The sequence below is a fragment of the Meles meles genome, chromosome 2 (genome assembly GCF_922984935.1).
Source record: "Meles meles chromosome 2, mMelMel3.1 paternal haplotype, whole genome shotgun sequence".
Lineage (NCBI taxonomy): Eukaryota > Metazoa > Chordata > Mammalia > Carnivora > Mustelidae > Meles > Meles meles.
Genome location: NC_060067.1, coordinates 157,269,871 through 157,288,885, shown reverse-complemented (window position 1 = coordinate 157,288,885; position 19,015 = coordinate 157,269,871). Strand labels below are relative to the sequence as shown.

At 35.7% G+C, this 19,015-nt stretch overlaps 1 protein-coding gene across 2 annotated transcripts in view; it reads right to left on the bottom strand.

Annotated features, from left to right (window-relative positions):
- GLRA3 (glycine receptor alpha 3) overlaps positions 1–19,015 on the bottom strand; it is a 189,858-nt gene that overhangs the window by 23,442 nt on the left and 147,401 nt on the right. For both annotated transcript variants that reach the window (XM_045997855.1, XM_045997856.1), the window contains exon 7: positions 8,821–9,035. In XM_045997855.1, the coding sequence (XP_045853811.1) occupies positions 8,821–9,035 (215 nt within the window). The remainder of the gene's footprint in view (positions 1–8,820; positions 9,036–19,015) is intronic.

The following is a 19,015-nucleotide window of genomic DNA, read 5'->3' as shown; positions in this document are numbered from 1 at the left end:
ATGCAGAATACGTATTGTAAGGTCCTCTTTATTTGCTGGTTCTGATCCTAAAATCTAGCAAACAACTTTCTAGAAGGCAATGTAGAAAAGGAGACATGAGCATTGTATTTACCACATAAAAAAAAAAAAAAACTAGTTGGTCTGAGGAAGCAAAACTAGATCAGGAAAACATTTTATCTTCTGAAATGCAATGAAAGTCCCCTCGACCACACTCTTACATTAATTATAATGAAGTTTTTTTCTCTGTGAGCCAGGAAAACCACTGCATACTTGCCATGTCATAATTTAAGAAGACATCAGCTTGATGAATTATCATTTGAGTATGCAGAGCTAGGTTAATGCAAGGCCTTGTCTTTTCATTCTAAAAATGTTTCATAATGTAGGGAAAGGAATATAAGCTTCATTATGTTCTGTAGACTTATGTCATTTTTTCCAGAAAAATTATGCATTCATTCTACTTTTAGTGTTATCATTGGAAAATAGAGACAATCTGTTTTTTGTGTCCCAATTATACACATATATATACAAATATATAAATATATATATACAAATATATGTATTTACATATACATATATTCCAAATGTAGATACATATACATATGTATATATATATTCCAAATATGGATATATGTTTATATATTGTCCAAATATATGATAATGATGGATTTTATCATTATCAGTCATCCTGATTATAAAGACCAGAATCAAATTATCTCAACTCTAGGAAGCAATCATGTTCTGAGAGCTCATCTAAGCATGAATTTCTCTACGTCTACCTTTCTAATGATACAAGGAAGTGGGTGCAAGGAGGATTCAAGCTAATATAGGATACAGGAACCAACAGTCCTGAAATTTTACTGGCTTGAAATAAAGAAAAATAAAGGATACTGCATGTCCACTTTGAGTGGTAATTCTTGTCACTGTGTTTCTCACTGACCTCAGCTGACAGGGCGATCACTATCTGGAACATTGGAAGCAGCAACAGTCGAGGAAAACTGGGCCCTGATGGGACTCGTGTTGGTTAACAAATTACTCCAGACCAGAAGTGGAACTGATCACTGTGCTCAAAACCCATGAGCCAGCACTATTTCCAGTCCATCCCTACCATGGAACAAAAAGTTGTAACCCTACCCTGTGCCTGGGAGGAAGACAAAGTCAGCATGAGTAGCAGAGGGAGTATGGGTGGGAAGGTTTCCACTATTTTTATTTTTGAAAAAGGAACAAGGATTCCTAGAGGCACAGAATTGAGGACAGTGTGGATTATGATCTGGTCACTATTTATGACATCTTCCTAGAGAACTATAGCAGCTTTATTAAACTCGCTGCTTTATAAAAAACAAAAACAAAAACAAAAACAAAAAATGGTTAATTAATTAAAATTTAGCATAGAGTGCAAACCTGCCTTGATCTTCAGCCAAAAATTTCTTCAAACCCTAGTGTGAGGTCAAATTTCAGTACAATCAATTGTAACAGGGTGTAAAAAATAGAGTCCAGGTAGCATTCTGAAGCACACACTTAATCTAAGAGTGATAATAGGTTGACCAGCTGGTAGAGAGTAAAGACAGACAGGCTGCAAACCAAAGGTAGGCATGGGAATGAGTTTGCTTGTGCTGCATCGTATGGAATGCCCCCAGCAGATAACCATAATGCTCATCTCCATCCCTAAATATCCACACCAGGACGCTTTGTGGTGTAACTTATATGTGTCTATGCTCTCTGAAGCCATTTGATTTTTGTGTTCTCTCTTTCAGAAGAATAGATGAGTAGCATTTATCTCAGACAATCCTTCATAAATACATTTACTTTTATGCTAACTTTTGGTCAGATTTTCGAGTAGCAACAATTTCAGAATACATTCCTTTACAAGTACATTGGTTGAATTGTATTACAAACATGGCACCAAATGCTATAACCAAGAAGCCTGGCAAGATTCATGCCTTTACCTTACCCTGCGTCAATGTGGTTAAATGGATTGCCTCCTGAGACTGATAATGCATCAGACTACAGCTCATAGATGACAATGCATTAGTGGGTAAATATTTATTAGATTATAACCCAGACTACTTATTTATAGTAAATTATATCTATTAAATTATAAATTATAACCCAGACTACTGTGAGTTAAGAGCTTATAGAAAGAATTTTAAAATGCATTACAAGGAGCACAACTTAAATTTAAGACTAAGTCATCAATTCAACCAGAAACAGGAGTTGGCCTCACAAAATCGCATATAAACTTAAATGTTGGCACTCCAGACCTGTAAAGGAAGGCACACTTTCCAGGAACTACTTCCAGGTGAATATTTGGTCAATTCTCTTCTCAATCTAAATTTGCTTTTTATTTGAGAAAGAGGCATAGCAAAGCATCACAGAGTATTGCTTTTTATTAGCTAAAATAGCCCTTCACCAGGATGATCTTTCTCCCTTTAATGACAATCAATCCTGATGGAGGCTCCCAGGTCCTTAGAATTGTCAAGGAAACTGTGGGGAGCAATTCTGGCTAAGGGATGGACAAGTGACTCAAGCATTCAATCAGATGCTTTTCTTCTGAGATATGCTGGAAGATTTCCTGCTTTAGTGCTATTTTTTTTCTGGGGATTTTATTTCAGATCACAATGGCGATTCTTTAATCTTGGTTTTGTAAAATCCAGAATGTAGTACGTTTAATCTCACATATCTCCCTAGTGTAAAGCCTGTATGAGAACTTTGTGTTTTGTCATTTTTCTAGGAAAACATATCAGTTGCAAAATCATTTTGAGCTTCCTTCCAGACCTAATGCGTGAGAGAGGCAAGGGACAGAATAAACAATGTTTTAGAAACAGGTGTTAAAGGAGAATGAAGTGGCTGTTGAAAAAGTGAAAGAAACCGTCTGGAGGACTACCTTCTTGAAACATTAGGCAGTGAATCACACAGCACAAGGTTTTGTGAGTTTGGACATTCATTGTCCCAGAGGGCTGCTCACAACAGCAGAGTCCTTCCGATGTCACGTTCATACTGATAACGATCTTCATAACCCTTCGTGAATGAATGATGCTTCGAACACAATATTTATTTTCCATGTAAAAGTTTTTATTTTAAAAGATGAAATTGTCAGAGAGAAGAGCTGCAGCTTTCCTAAATAATGGACTTGGCCAATCCATCCAGTCATCAGAGAGAAAAGTTCGACCAAAAAAGCTATGGGATTTGGGAAGGTCATCTTGTTATCTCTGACTTCTGCTTCAGTCTGAGAGTTTTGCCATCCTTTCTTCTACAGGACAAGGCTCTGATGTTTGCCATTTATATGAAACTATGAAATCTAGATATCACTGCCAGTGCTTCTGAGGTGCATACTATCAGTTACTGGGATTTCTTACTATATTATCTTTTTTAACTGCTCCATTAAGGTTGAATTCTGTGACTTCTCTCTCCTCTTCATTTTTGTACTGGAAGCTTTGTATTTCTATAACATCGACTTTATTTTAACCATATTCGCTTCATCTCTGAGGTCAAGACCTTCACTGACAACTTCACACAGGAATTACAAAGACAGAGGAAGTTTGTTAGTTGCTTAACAACACTGATGTTGGGACCGTGTTCGTTATTCCATTGGTGAAGGGGAGTTTTCCATCTATTTCTGTCTAGAGGGTTCGTGGTATGAATTCTAGGATATGCGTGAATGCAGTAAAGGGAGTTTCTGAAATTATTTAAGTAAAATGGTCTCAAAGTGGCATATAGTTGTTTTGTTTTTAAATATACTTTGATGCCAAAACCATTGTATTATACCATTTTTTAAAAATTAAAATTTGAGGTTTGGTTATATACTTTTTCCTAATTGTGGCATCAGATTGAAGAATTTAGGCAGTGGCCCTGCCTCTGTGTCACCTACAAAGGACATGCTTGGTAACCGTTAATTTTCAGCTTAGTGAAATCTAGTAAGTCTAATAAATGTAGGTTCCAACATTAAATGTAGAACCAGAGATATCTATCAATTTCTACCCTTCTTATTATAGGACCTACCTTATGTTTAGGAATTATCTGTTTACAGATAATAGATAAAACACTAATAAATTTGGATGACATTCACATGCATTATAGTCCGTGATTTTTAACAAAAAGGGAATGAATAAATGATTCTTTCATTTTCTATACTTTTTTCTTTTTCTCTCTTTTCCCTAAGTGAATTTAATATGAAATTAAATTATTAGTATATTCAATACATTTTTAAAAAAATAAATCTATTGCTCACATCAAATATGGTATTATAAGTTACATGTGATTATTAAAATTCTGTCACATTAAGAAATTAAAAACGAAACAACTTGTACCATATTTGTAGTGAACTTAACTGAAATAATTTTAGTTAACTATATTTTAGACTAAATATTAGAATGTTGCACTTAAATGGTGAGAACCAAAACATTACTGACAGTAATAGTTATTGCTGTATTAATAAGATTATTATGTAGCCCCTCTCCCCTCATTTATATTACTGCCAACATTTACAGCTTACTTTCCTTTAAAAGTTTTTTTGTTTGTTTGTTTGTTTTTTGAGAATCAGAATTAACTAGATAAGAACACAATAGTCAGTAGAGGTCTTCAGTTTTCTTCACATCCCTGTCTTTTCAGTGTAATCTCACATAGAGATCTTTGTGTGCCCACACAGCCATGGTATCTAAATAAAAATATAATAGTTCAATTGATATTTTCTAACAATTATAATCACTTCTATAATTGGTGTCTTTAGGAAGAGTAAAACAATATAAAAGCTATTGTTGCTGTGTCTTCTAAACCAATGTTTTCGTTATACTATAAGGTAAATACATACAGCATTTAATTTTTTTCATTAATCTGGTGATTCTCAGGGGAAAAATATGGTTCTACACAAAAGTAACTCAATTGAGGTTTTATATTCTTTTAGAAAGATATGAAAAAAATGACAGACGACTAAGTAAATGTTTAAAAGTTCTTGTCTTTAAATATATGCATGATATTTACTCAGTAGACACATACATGATATGATTTAGGTTCTGAGGATAGAAATATGTAAAAGATGTTTTGTTCTCTCAAAAATCCACTCCTGATGGGTTTCACAGACAAACTGAATGGGGAAAAAAAGTTAAAAGAAATTGTTTGAGATGAATAGATTTTGGTGCAGAATTTGAGATTTTCATAGGCTACAGGCTTCTGAGTGTCTGTGAAGTATTTAACTGATTATCCACATTTGAAATTTCAAGTGTTTCTTATTTTCTAACATTTAGAAATGAGGTGGCCATGTTGGTGGGAGCAGAGTAGGAGAAATTCACATAGAACTTTCCAGGAATCCTTCCTTCTTTCCTTCCTCTCTCCATCCCTTTTTCTCTTCTTGTTTTCTTGAGTATTTACTAATATGGCAAAGTCTTATTTACCTGAATGCCACCAGGGACTCCTGCCTTTTCCTTACTCCTCCAGGTCCAGTTCATGAGCAAATTCTGTTTCACTTCCAAAGGTTTTCTTTAAAATACCCACCTCTTTCTAAATCCATCTCCTATTCTCTACCTCTACCTGCTACCAATCTAGCCATACCATTGTCTACGCTAGACTATGATAGTTTGCTTGGCAGTTCCTCTGCTTCCAAGTTCACCCTTCTATCAGATCTTCAAATAAAAGTCGGAATGATTACTCCTCTCTTTAAAATCTCCTGAAATCCAATCAAAATAAACCTGATCTTTATCAAGGTTTAGAAAACCCTCCATTGACATGGCTCCATGATCATCACCATTTTTTCTCACTCATTCTGCTCTAAGCACACAGTGTTAGGGAGTGTCCCTAGCTTTATACAACTATGAAAAATTGCTAACGATAGAAGTATTGTCATCCCCCTCCCCTCTGGTCACCTAATGCAGGCACCACAGGAATGTCAAAGAGCTCCATATTCCAAGAAATGAATCACAGGAATCTTCTTGCTTTGGACCATAACTTGCTTGATTTATTATGACACTGTAGAGGACAATGCAAGAGGAAATATCAGAGAAGAATCTGAGCTCTGTAGTTCTCAAGGTGCTGGCTAAAGTATATCCTTTGAGACTTTCTACCCTGAGTTTTATTTGACTGATTTCCAAATTCCTTTGTATCTTGCAGGAGATGTATTGGCATACAGCCTAGACAAACTAATAAGCAGTTATAATAAAACTAATGATTTATTGTTTCGTCCTCCTTTGTCTGATCATCTTCTATTGGTTTCCTGAATTTCATTTTGTTTTCCTACTTCCTAGATTTTGTCAGTAAGAGGATGATGGATATTTCAGTGGTAAGACTTCTAGGTATCTGAGGGTTCTTTTGTGAGGTTGAGAATAGAGCGGATCATAAAGTATATGATTTAGCCATCTGTTCCTAAAGACAAGTGTGGCCCCTCACTTCTTGCCTTTCTCCGCCAAATCACAGAATCAGAACTGCATTTTTTAGGAGATTTTTCTACCTTTTGGAATTGTCCTTTCCAATAGACTAATTCTTCTTATTTATCCTGGGTCTTCAGTGTCTTCCTGAATATTCCTGAATTCTAATGTACATAGCTGAATATGCTCAACCTCTCATTCCCTACTATCACAAAACCTAAAATGAGGGCGCTTGGGTGGCTCGGGTGGCTCGGGTGGTTAGACATCTGCCTCTGGCTCAGGTCATGATCTCCAGGTCTTGGGATCAAGCCCCACATCGGTCTTCCAGCTCAATGGGGAGTCTGCTTCTCCCTCTCCCTCTGCCCGTCCTCTGCTTATGCTCTCTCTCTTTCTCTTAAACGAATAAATAAAAAATCTTAAAAAAAACCACAACAAACTTAAAATGATATGGTCACTCTCTCTTAAGATATCATTTTGTTAATGAATTATTTTTGTGTGTCACACATAAATCTGTTATCACATTTCCAATGGTCATTGTCTCTATGATCTGAGAAATATAGAGGTTTTGTGTGCATTTAGGTATATAATTGAGCTCATAGTTGAAAATTTATTCCTTCTCTGAAATTAGAGTGAAATTAATGATTTTTAAAAATCTTTCCTGTCTTAAGAAAATGAAGCTATTCCAAGATTTTCTTTCCTTTAAAAAACAAAAACAAAAAACTTGTATCATCATCCTGTTTCTTTCTCTTTTTTTAATGTGTTGCTTTCTTTATTTCTGTCTCCTCCACTCTGACCTCCAAGCTCTCTTAATTCTACCTTAATGTTTGTATTCAAATGTCTTTATACTCTGCCTCATAGAAGCTGTAGCTTTCTGAAAGGGAACATTTTGTTCTCTTCTCTGGTTGACAGCTTATTGAATGAATGAGCTTTCATTTCTGTTTAGCATTTGGGGAAAATCAATGAGTAAACTGGCAATTTCCTTTACAAATTGACTATGGAACTTCAACTATTATTCAGAATCCTTGAGATAGTCATATATATATAAGTAAGCATTGGGACTTACTAATCTTATAAATAGATTTGTGATTTTCACTTGAACAATATTTTATAAAGCACTAGTTGAAGTGGAAATTAACTATTAAATTGAAAATTCAATTAATTATTAATAAAAGTAGATTTTATTTTGCAAGACAGCCATTAGATTTTATCTAGGCAGTGTGAACATTGTTAAATATCAAGCTCTTCCTATTTAAAGTAACTTTTTAGTGATAAAATGTCCTGCCATCAACTTTTGTTTATTTAGGTACTTTATTCTAATAAATTGAATCATACAATGCAATTCAATGCAGGAGTTAAGGAAACCATGACAATAGACTTATAATTCACTTGGCATTACAAGTAGGTAACATCAAATGCACAAGGAAAGTTAATATAATTTTACTATATCTACATCATTGTAATGAAAATAATAGTGAAGCTTGTTGAAGGATAGACAGGATTACTTAATTTAGATAGCAGAAATTTTTCTTAGAAGTCATCCCGTGAGGAAAATAATTCTATTGCTATTTGCTAAATGGATTAAAAGAGCTTCCTATGTTTTATTTCAGCATACGTTGTAAAAGGAATACTGGGTTTTTTTACAAGCCTCATAGAGAGAACAGTTTATTTTAATTCTGGCAGCTCCACATGGACTAAAATCATGATATTAGATAAGCTTTCCTTTTCGTTGGCCTATGGCAACTTAAAAGCCAAAAGGGAAAAAAAATACCATAAAAATATTAAGTGTTGGGGCGCCTGGGTGGCTCAGTGTTAAAACCTCTGCCTTTGGCTCGGGTCAGGATCCCAGGGTCCTGGGATTGAGCCCCACATATCGGACTCTCTGCTCAGCATGGAGCCTGCTTCCTCCTCTCTCTCTGCCTGCCTCTCTGCCTACTTGTGATCTCTGTCTGTCAAATAAAAAAAAAATCCTAAAAAAAAATAAGTGCTATAAAAAATATATAAAATATGTATATATTATATAAAATTATAAATTATATATATAAATATATATAAATATTATATAAAATTATATATATATAAATATATAAAAAATAAGTGTATAAGGGCACCCTTATACAATACTTGTGGGAGTGTAACTACTGTAAACTTTTCTGGAGGGATATTTGGCAATACGTATCTATATGTACAGTCATCAGTGCAGTGATTCCAGTTGTAAGAATTTATACTAAGGAAAAAATGCAAAATATATTAAAGCTATACACACACAAGTATATATTCATGAATATAACATTCATCATATAAATATTTATTATTGTGTCAGTCCTAATAGTGAGTAAGCATATTACTATAACACATCCATGCAGTAAGAGAAAGGTTGATAATTGTATATATGTGAATTTTCTATGTAAAAATATTAAATATCTATAAATATTTGTGCAAATGTGAGTGTGCGTCCATTTAGCACACTTACCTTTGGTAAGGAAGCTCGTGATCCTGAGCTCTGGGTGGTCATAGTCAGCACAGTAGTTATTCCCAAGGCTACCCTGGCTGGTGCAGCATCCATATTGATCCAGAATGAAACCCAGGAGAGAATAACGATCAGGAGACTGGGAATGTACATCTGGATCAGGTAGTATCCCATTTGTCGTTCAAGATGGAATCGCACTTCTATACATGTAAATTTTCCTAATTGGTTGTAAAATAAATGCAGCAGTTGGTAAAAAGAGGTCTTTGTGATGACATCAAATGTCACATTTTCCCCCCACGTTATGTCCTAAAATTTTCCATTACAATGTAAAGGGATCCTAAATCACATATGCAAATTGGTTTCTGAAAAATATTTTTCTTATTTTTCTGCTAGCATATGGAAGCAATATGAGAGTACACTTTCCAGAAAATAGTGTGTCATTTTATGACTTCACATTTGGTTAGCAGTTCATAACTTTGAAAATACTCAATGCTATATCATTTTACTTGATTCCAGCAATCGTTTCTGAGATAGACAGGAGAAATGCGTATCTAATATCTAAAGACTGTCCTTACTCATTCATTCTGTCCAGTACTTCTTAGTACTTATTGGGAGCCGGGTGCTATTTGTTCCAGAGGCCTTTACATTTACTTTCAAGTAAGTGCTAAAGGATAAATTCAATTAAAGATGGATAATTCCTTAAACGCCATTTATGTAAGTTAATTTATACATTAATAATTTGGAAACTATTAATGCAAAAAAGAGCAAAACATGTTGTTCTCTATCAATAAATCTGAACATAATTTAAAAACACACCTATTGGGCACCTGGATGGTTCAGTGGGTTAAAGCCTCTGCCTTCGGCTTAGGTTATGATCCCAGGGTCCTGGGATTGAGTCCCACATCGAGTACCAATCCCTGTTCAGCAGGGAGTCTGCTTCTCCATATCTCTCTGCCTACTTGTGATCTCTGTCTGTCAAATAAATAAATAAAATCTTTGGAAAAAAAAGCACCTATTAAAAAACCCTGAGATATACATGCCCTATGACTCTATTATGATAAGTATTTAATAGAGGAATAAAGTATGTCTTAATTAACCATTTTGTTGATATCCCTGTTTATCCTCTGGTTATACTCCCTACTACCATGACAATGTTATCTCTCCTTAAAATAATTGTTTATCTGAATAACCCAAATCTTGGTTTTTATTCTCTCCTTATTCTAACTATGTTAAGAGGGATAATACCATGCTGATTTTTTAGGTGACATTCTCTGATCCAATTGTGAAAGAGAATCAAAGAGCACATCCATGAAGCTTGCTAGGGTATTTTTAGACAGGTTTCAGTACACAACTTCCAGGAGTGTGGCTTGAGCCACGTGCTAGTGTGACTCAGGGGCACAACCAATGGATCAAGGGATGGATGGGAGTCTAGGGCTTAAAATTCCTAATAAAGTTTCAGAAACTGGGAAAGTTGGATTTCACTCTTAGGTGTTTAGAGATCAGAAACATACATGTAAGCTATCTATGATCCTTTTATCAATTTATCAACCACATACAGAATGCCTAAAAATTCTTGAAATATATGAATTACTTTAGATTTTTAAGATTCAATTGAAATACAAAATTTTTTAAATAATGAAACAGGGCAAGAATAACTGAACTATTTTCATGATATCATCGTTAGATTATCCAAGTAATCTCAGGGTGCCTGTGTTGGGGTTAATGTAGAGCATGAAAGCATGAAATAAGAGCTGGCTTGCTAAAAGGTAACATGAGGGTGAATATAAAAGACCACTGAGGGTGAGGGAAAGTTTGGGAGAAGGGTGTGGGCTGTTGGAATGTGGACACCTGCGTGACCACTCTGCCCTGAGAATGCTGCGGAGAGTTGCCTTCCCCAAGCTTCCTTAGCCCAAACAGACACCTTGTGATGTATGATGCATTCATTGCCCCTTAGTCAATGTTTAGCAGAACTCCTTGAACATGCAGATTAGCACATTATATCTTTTCAGCAAACAGATCCTCCTAGTTACAGTAAGACTGCTTGTCCCGTTACTTGCTTGAGAAACAGTAATAAAGATTTATGATTATCCTGAAGGACCAATAAAGGTGGGAACAAAGAAGAGCAAAGGGTCTTTGTCTCTGAATATTGACCCCCTCCGCACCCCCTCCCCCCGCCATCTCCCTTTTTTCACACTAAAGTCTAGAGTAATGTTTCATCCGCTGGTACGGGGATTGCTGGCCATTCCCAGCATGCCTGGGTGGCACAGTCGTTTTAGTGTCCAAGTCTTGGTTTTGGCTTAGGTCATGCTCTCAGGGTCATGGGATCAAGCCCCCCATCAGGCTCAGCACTCAATGTGGAGTCTGCTTAAGATTCTCACTGCCTCTCCTTCTGCTCCTTAACCCCTTCCAACCTTCCACTCTAGCCGGCTCATGGGCATGCGTGTGTGCTCTCTCTCTCAAATAAATAAATACGTAAATCTTTAAAAAAAATGAAAAATAAATTATCCAAGTAATACCATGATGAGATTAGTAATAATTACTGACAGTTTGGGTACTTTGAATACATTCTGTAAAGTTCACGTAATCCTCAAAAAAAAATATTCTCATTGTACCTTATAAAAGTGTTTTCATAACTATCACTGGGAGGAAAAATAATGGTATAGTGTATATATACAAATAAATATAGACCATGTGTGTATTTGTGGCTCTAGAGAGAAAAATGAACAAGTGACAAAAGTTCTGACATGCTAACACTGGTACGACAAGACTGGAGCTTCTTCAAGCACGTTTATATTTTTACCGTGATTTTACTATATTTTAATTTATTTAATTATTTATTATACTTTTCAGACTTAAATTTTATTTCCTTCAGGTGAGTCAAAATTTATTTTTAATTAATTGATTCATTTTCTAGTTTTAAAAACAAACAAACCTCCATTCTAGTCTCAATGCTCCTTCCAAAAACAAACAAACAAAAAAACCTAGAGACAATAAAAAGAATATTACAATTCATTGATGAAAGAACAAATAATCTAATATAAAAATGGGCACAAATTGACAATTTTATGTCATTTGAGCTATTTATATTTGGTTGTCTGCGATTTGTAATTAAAAGTATACTGCCTGTGGGACGCCTGGGTGGCTCAGTTGGTCAAGCTTCGGACTCTAGGTTTTGGCTAGGTCATGATCTTATCATCATGAGATCCAGCCCTAAGTCCAGTCCCGGCTCAGCACAGAGTCTGCTTGAGATTTTCTCTTTCTCTTTCTCTCTGCCACGCCCCCCCACACACCAATACCGCCTGGCTTGTGTGCTCTCTTTCTCTGTCTTTCTCTCTCTCTCTCTTTGTCTCTCTCTAAAATAAATAAATAATTTAAGAAAGAAGTATCTTGGCTCCGAAGGATGAAGCAAAAAAGGAGAATCAAATTATTAAATAAGGTATGAAAGAGGGGACATTACTACTCAGAGAAATTAAAGGATGATAAGGAACTATTATGAATACGTTCCAAAAAGTGGAATGTCTTAGACGAAATGGACAAATATATAGAATGACACATATTGCTTAAACTTATTCAAGAAGAAAGAAAATCTGAATAGACCTACAAAAAGTAAAGAGGCTAAATTAGTAATTTTAAAACTTTATAAGGGAACACTCAAGACCACAAAGCTTCTGTTAAATATCTAAAGAAGAGGGATACCTGGGTGGCTCAGTTGGTTAGGCGTCTGCCTTTGGCTCAGGCCATGATTCCAGGGTTCTGGAATCGAGTCCAGCTTTGGGCTCCTTGCTCAGTGGGAAGCCTGCTTCTCCCTCTCCCCCTGCCTGCCACTCCCCTGCTTGTGCTCTCTCAATCTCTGACAAATAAATAAAATCTTTAAGACATAAAAATCTAAAGAAGAATTAATAACAATCCTTTATAAAATCATCCAGGAACTAGACAGCAAGGAATAATTCCTAACTCATTCTATGAGCTCAGTATTACCCTGATAGTAAAACCAGACAAAGACATCACAGGAAAAAAAGTTATATAGACAATCTCTTGTGAATATAAATGTACAAACCTCAGAGAAATATTAGCAAACTGAATCCAGCAACATATGGGAAGAACTATACATCATAATCAGTCAGAACTTATGGAATGTAAGCAAGTTTGGCTTAATGTAATACAAGTCAATGTAATACACTATATAAAAAGAACAAAAACAAAAACATATGATCATATCAATAGAATTAAAACTGTCAAAAATCCAATAGTCTTCCATAACAAACACACTCAACAAACTAGAAACAGAAGATAATTTCCTCAATCTGAGGAAATTAAGAATGGTGAAATACTTAATAGTGAAAAGCTTACTTAATACTTAATGGTGAAAAGATGAATGCTTTTCTACTAAATTCTGGAACAAGGCAAGAACGTCTTCTCTTCCCACATCTATTAAACATTGTATTGAGAGGTTCCAGCCAGGATAATTGGGCAAAAATTAAGGAAAATTACTTAGATTGAGAAGGAAGTAGTAAAACTATCTCTATAAACAGAAGACATTACCTTGTACAAAGGAAATCCTGGAGAATTCACTAAAAATCTAGTGAACTGCTGGGTTCAGCAAGGCTATAGGATACACTATCAGTATACAAAAACTAATCATGTTTCTATACACTAGCAATAAACAATCAAAAAATTAAATTGAGCAAACAATTCCATTTACAATAGAACCAAATAAAATAAAATACTTATAAAAAATTTAACAAAAGAAGTTCAAGACTTCTACACTAAGAAATACAAAACACAGCTGAATAAAATTAAAAAATTGGAACAAATGGAAAATCATTCTGTAGTCATTAATTAGAAGACTAAATATGGCTAGATCAGAATACTTCCCATATTGCTCTACAAATTCATTGCAATCTCTACCAAAATTTCAAGTGGCTTTTATGCAGAAATGTATAAGCTGATCCTAAAATCATTATGGCAATGCAAGAGACCTAGAATAACCAATATAGCACTTAGGGTAAAAAGAACAAATTTGGTGGACTCACATTTCCACATTTCAAGATCTGCTACAAAGCTATAATAACAACAAAATAGGATAATGTCATAAGCATAGATATGCAGATCAATGGAATAGAATTGGAAGTCCAGAAATAATCATTTATGGTCAATTGCTTTTTAACAAAGAACTAAAGCTATTCTATAGGGAAATTATGGTCTCCTCACTAGATGGTACAGGGAGAACTTCGTATTCACATGCAAAAGAATGAACTTCTACTCTATCTCGTACTATTCAAAATGGATCATACACCTATATGTAAATTCTAAGCTACAAAATTCTTAGAAGGCATAGGAGTAAATCTTTATGATCTTAGGTTAGGCAACATTTTTTTTTAAATATGATACCAAAATCACAAGTAACAAAAGAAAAAAAGTGATAAATTTGGCTTCCTCAAAATTAAAAGTTTTTGTGCTTCAAATGACATTATTAAGAAAGAGAAAAGACGGGGTGCCTGGTGGCTCAGTGGGTTAAGCTTCTGCCTTCGGCTCAGGTCATGATCCCAAGGTCATGGGATCCAGCCCCGCATCAGTCTCTCTGCTCAGCGGGGAGCCTCCTTCCTCCTCTCTCTGCCTGCCTCTTTGTCTACTTGTGATCTCTGTCTGTCGAATGAATAAAATCTTTACAAGAAAAAAAAAAAGAAGGAAAGAGAAAAGACAACACACCAGCTGGGGAAAAGCATCTGTAAATCAATAATAAAAAGAGAAATAAGTGACTTAGACAGTGGGCAAAGGAATCTAGTAAACATCTTTTTCCAAAGAAGATATGCAAATATCAGTAAGCATATGAAAAGATTCTCATCCTTACTCATTAGGGAAATGCAAATCAAAACCACAATTAGTGGCACCTGGGTGGCTCAGTGGGTTAAGCCTCTGCCTTCAGCTCAGGTCATGATTTCAGGGTCCTGGGATCGAGCCCCACATGGGGCTCTCTGCTCAGCAGGGAAGCCTGCTTCCCCCTCTCTCTCTGCCTGCATCTCTGCCTACTTGTGATCTCTGTCAAATAAATAAAATAAAATCTTAAAAAAAAACCCACAGTGAGATGGTACTTCACTATTAAGATGGCTGTAATAAAGAAGATAGACAATGACAAGAGTTGGTTAAGATGTGGAGAAACTGGAATCCTCATTCATTGGTGAAAGGATTGCAAAATGGTGTGAATACTTTGAAAAAGTTTGGTGGCATAGATTTACCATATGATCCAGCTTTCCACTCCTAATTCCATATGCAAGAGATATGACATACATCCACCCCAAAACTTGTATGTGAGTGTTCGTAAGTGGTCCAAAGTTGGAAATACCCCAAATGTCTAGCAACCGGTGAGTGAATAAACAAAATGAGGTATATCCATACAATAGAGTACTATTTGGCAATAAAAGGAATGAAGTATTGAAATATGCCACCAGGGGGATGAATCTCAAAACATTCTTCTAATTTAAGGAAGACTATCACAAAGCCACATATGTTGCCATTTATATAAAACATCCCCAAAGTATAAAGCTATAGAGACAGAAAGTTAATTAGTGATTGCCGGAGCTGCTGGATGGGGAGGACTGCTAATGGATATAAAGTCTATTTTTTTTTCAGGTGATAAAATATTCTAAGATTAGGTTGGTGATTGCACACTTCTGTAAATATACTAGAAATAATTGAGCTGTATTTCTTAAATAAGTGAATTTAAAGGACCTAAATTAAATCTCAATAGAGTTGTTTTAAAAAATTCTTTAGTTACAAGATGAACAAAGTCTGAGGATCTATTATAACATGGTCTCTACAGCTGATAACACTGTGCTGTATAACTGAGATTTGCTAGAGAGTAGAACATAAATATTCTCTCATACACAAAAGGGTAAATGGGGGAGGTGATGGATGTGTTAACTAACCTAATGGGGGGAATCATTTCACAGGGTATACATGTATAAAACCATCCCATTGTACACTCATTATCCTATTATTTTATGTCAATTATACACCTCAGTAAAACTGGTGGACAAAAGCCTTCTTGCTGATACAGATCAAAAGGAAGTTTCCTGTTTAGGGTAAATCTGCTCCCAGGGGGCAGGTTGTAAGTACAGACACATTTTCCAGGTTCAAATCTACTTTTTCTTTATTTTTTTACTCAACAAATATGTATTGGGTGTCTCTGTAGTCAAGCAGAGCCCAGAAAACATGGAAATAGAAAGAATAGTTATAATCGTTGGCTTTAAAAACATTTGGTCATAAGGGAAACAACCATAGATAAGTAAACATATAAATTAAAGATAAAATTTTAGACAGTGAAAGCAGTAAGTTGAAGGTGGGATGTGGGTGTTTAACATATACTTGTCAGGAAGATGTATATTTGAGCAGTCCTGAAGAATGTGAGAGTATTTGGTTTGGGATAATTTGGGGAGGTTGTATGTATGTATAGAAATATATATGAGGGGCAGGGTGTGGGGTAGCCAGTTGATGGGTATCAAGGAGGGCACATATTGAGATGAGTACTGTGTGTTAGATGTAACTAATGAATCACTGAACACTACATCAAAACCTAATGATGTACTATATGGTGGCTAACTGAACATAATAAAAAAATAAAATAAAATTTAAATAGCAAAAGAAGAAGCTTTTAATCTTGATGAAGTCCCAAAAGTTCATTTTCACTTTTGCTTCCTTTGCCTTTGGGGACATGTCTTGAAAGAAGTTGCTGTGACCAATGTCAAAGAGGTTACTGCTTATGTTCTCCTCTAGGATTTTGATAGATTCTTGCCTTATGCTTAGGTCTTTTATACATTTTGAGTTCATCTTTGTGTATGGTGTAAGAGAATGGTCGAGTTTCATTCTTCTGTACATAGCTGTCCAATTTTCCCAGCATCATTTATTGAAGAGACTGTCTTTTTTCCACTGTATATTTTTTCCTGCTTTGTCAAAGATTATTTGACCATAGAATTGAGCGTCCAACTCTGGGCTCTCTATTCTGTTCCACTGGTCTATGTGTCTGTTTTTGTGCCAGTACCATGCTGTCTTGGTGATCACAGCTTTGTAGTAAAGCTTGAAATCAGGCAATTTGATGCCTTTCCAGTTTTGTTTTTCTTTTTCAACATTTCCTTAGCAATTCAAGGTCTCTTCTGGTCCCATACAAATTTTAGGATTGTTTGTTCCACTTCTTTGAAAAATGCTGGTGGAATTTTGATCAGGATGGCATTGAAAGTATAGATTGCTCAGGGCAGTATAAACATTTTAACAGTGTTTATTCTTCTGATCCATGAGCATTGAATGCTCTTCCATCTTTTTGTGTCTGCTTCAATTTCCCTTTTTTTTTAAATTTTTTATTTTTATTAACATATAATGCATTATTAGCCCCAGGGTTACAGGTCTGTGAATTGCCAGGTTTACACACTTCACAGCACACACCATAGCATACACCTTCCCCAATGTCCATAACCCAGCTACGCTCTCCCTACCCTTCTCCCCCAGGAAACCCTCAGTTTGTTTGTCTTCTTCAATTTCTTTCATGAGTGTTCTGTAGTTCCTCGAGTACAGATCCATTGCCTCTTTGGTTAGGTTTATTCCCAGGTATCTTATGGTTCTTGGTGTTATAATAAATGGAATCAATTCTCTAGTTTCCCTTTCTATATTTTCATTGTTAGTGTAGAAGAAAACAACTGATTTCTGTCAATGATTTTGTATTCTGCCACATTACTGAATTTCTGTATGAGTTCTAGTAGTTTGGGGGTGGAGTCTTTTGGGTTTTCTGTATAAAGTACTATGTCGTCTGTGAAGGGAGAGAGTTTGACTTCTTTGCTGATTTGAATGCATTTTATTTCTTTTTGTTGTCTGGACTTTTTGTTGCTAGGACTTCTAGTACTATGTTGAACAACAGTGGTAAGAGTGGACATCCTTGTCATGTCCCTGATCTCAAAGGGAAAGGGAGAAGATAGTTGCAAATGACACTACAGATGAAGGGCTGATATCCAAGATCTGTAAAGAACTCTTCAAACTCAACACACACAAAACAGAACCACATCAAAAAAAAAAAAGAAAATGGGCAGAAGACGTGAACAGACGCTTCTCCAAAGAAGACATATAAATGACTAACAGACATGAAAAAATGTTCATCATCATTAGCCATCAGGGAGATTCAAATCAAAACCACACTGAGATGCCACCTTACACCAGATAGAATGGCCAAAATTAACAAGAAAATAAACAACATGTGTTGGAGAGGATGTGGAGAGAGGGAAACCCTCTTACACTGTTGGTAGAAATACAAGTTGGTGCAGCCACTTCTTTGGAAAACAGCATGAAGATTCCTTAAGAAATTAAAAATAGAGCTACCCTATGGCCCTGCAATTGCACTACTGGGTATTTACCTCAAAGATACAGATGTAGTGAAAAAAAGGGCTATATGTACTCCAATGTTCATAGCAGCATTGGCCACAATCGCCAAACTGTGGAAAGAGACAAGATGCCCTTAAACAGACGAATGGAAAAAGAAGATATGGTCCATATGTACAATGGAGTATTATGCCTCCATCAGAAAGGATGAATACCCAACTTTTGTATCAACATGGATGGGACTGGAGGAGATTATGCTGAGTGAAATAAGTCAAGCAGAGAGAGTCAAGTATCATATGGTTTCACTTACTTGTGGAGAATAAGGAATAACAAGGAGAACATTAGGAGAAAGAAAGGAAAAGTGAAGTGGAGGAAATTGGAGGAGGAGACGAAGCATGAGAGAGTGTGGACTCTGAGAAACAAACTGAGGGTTTTGGGGAGGTGTTGGGAGGGGTGAGCCTGGTGGTGGGTGTTAAGGAGGGCACGTATTGCTTGAAGCACTGGGTGTGGTGCATAATCAATGACTTTTGGAACACTGAAAAAAATGAAATTAAATTAAAAAATAAATAAATAGCAAAAGAATAAGACAAAGAGCACTTACTAAGGCCCTGAAGCAGGAATCAGTGTGGCATATGTAAGAAAACAAGCCCCTGTGGCCAAATTACAGAGTAAGAGGACGACAGAGAAGAGGGTTTCGGAGAGTAGGTAAGGGATAACACCACGTTTGTGATTCTGTGTTACAGCAGCCCTAGGAAACCAATCCACCAACTTAAACTACCTCTAGAGGCCTCTTAGCATCTCTCTAAAATTTGCTTGTCATTGTAACTGCCCCTAGAGA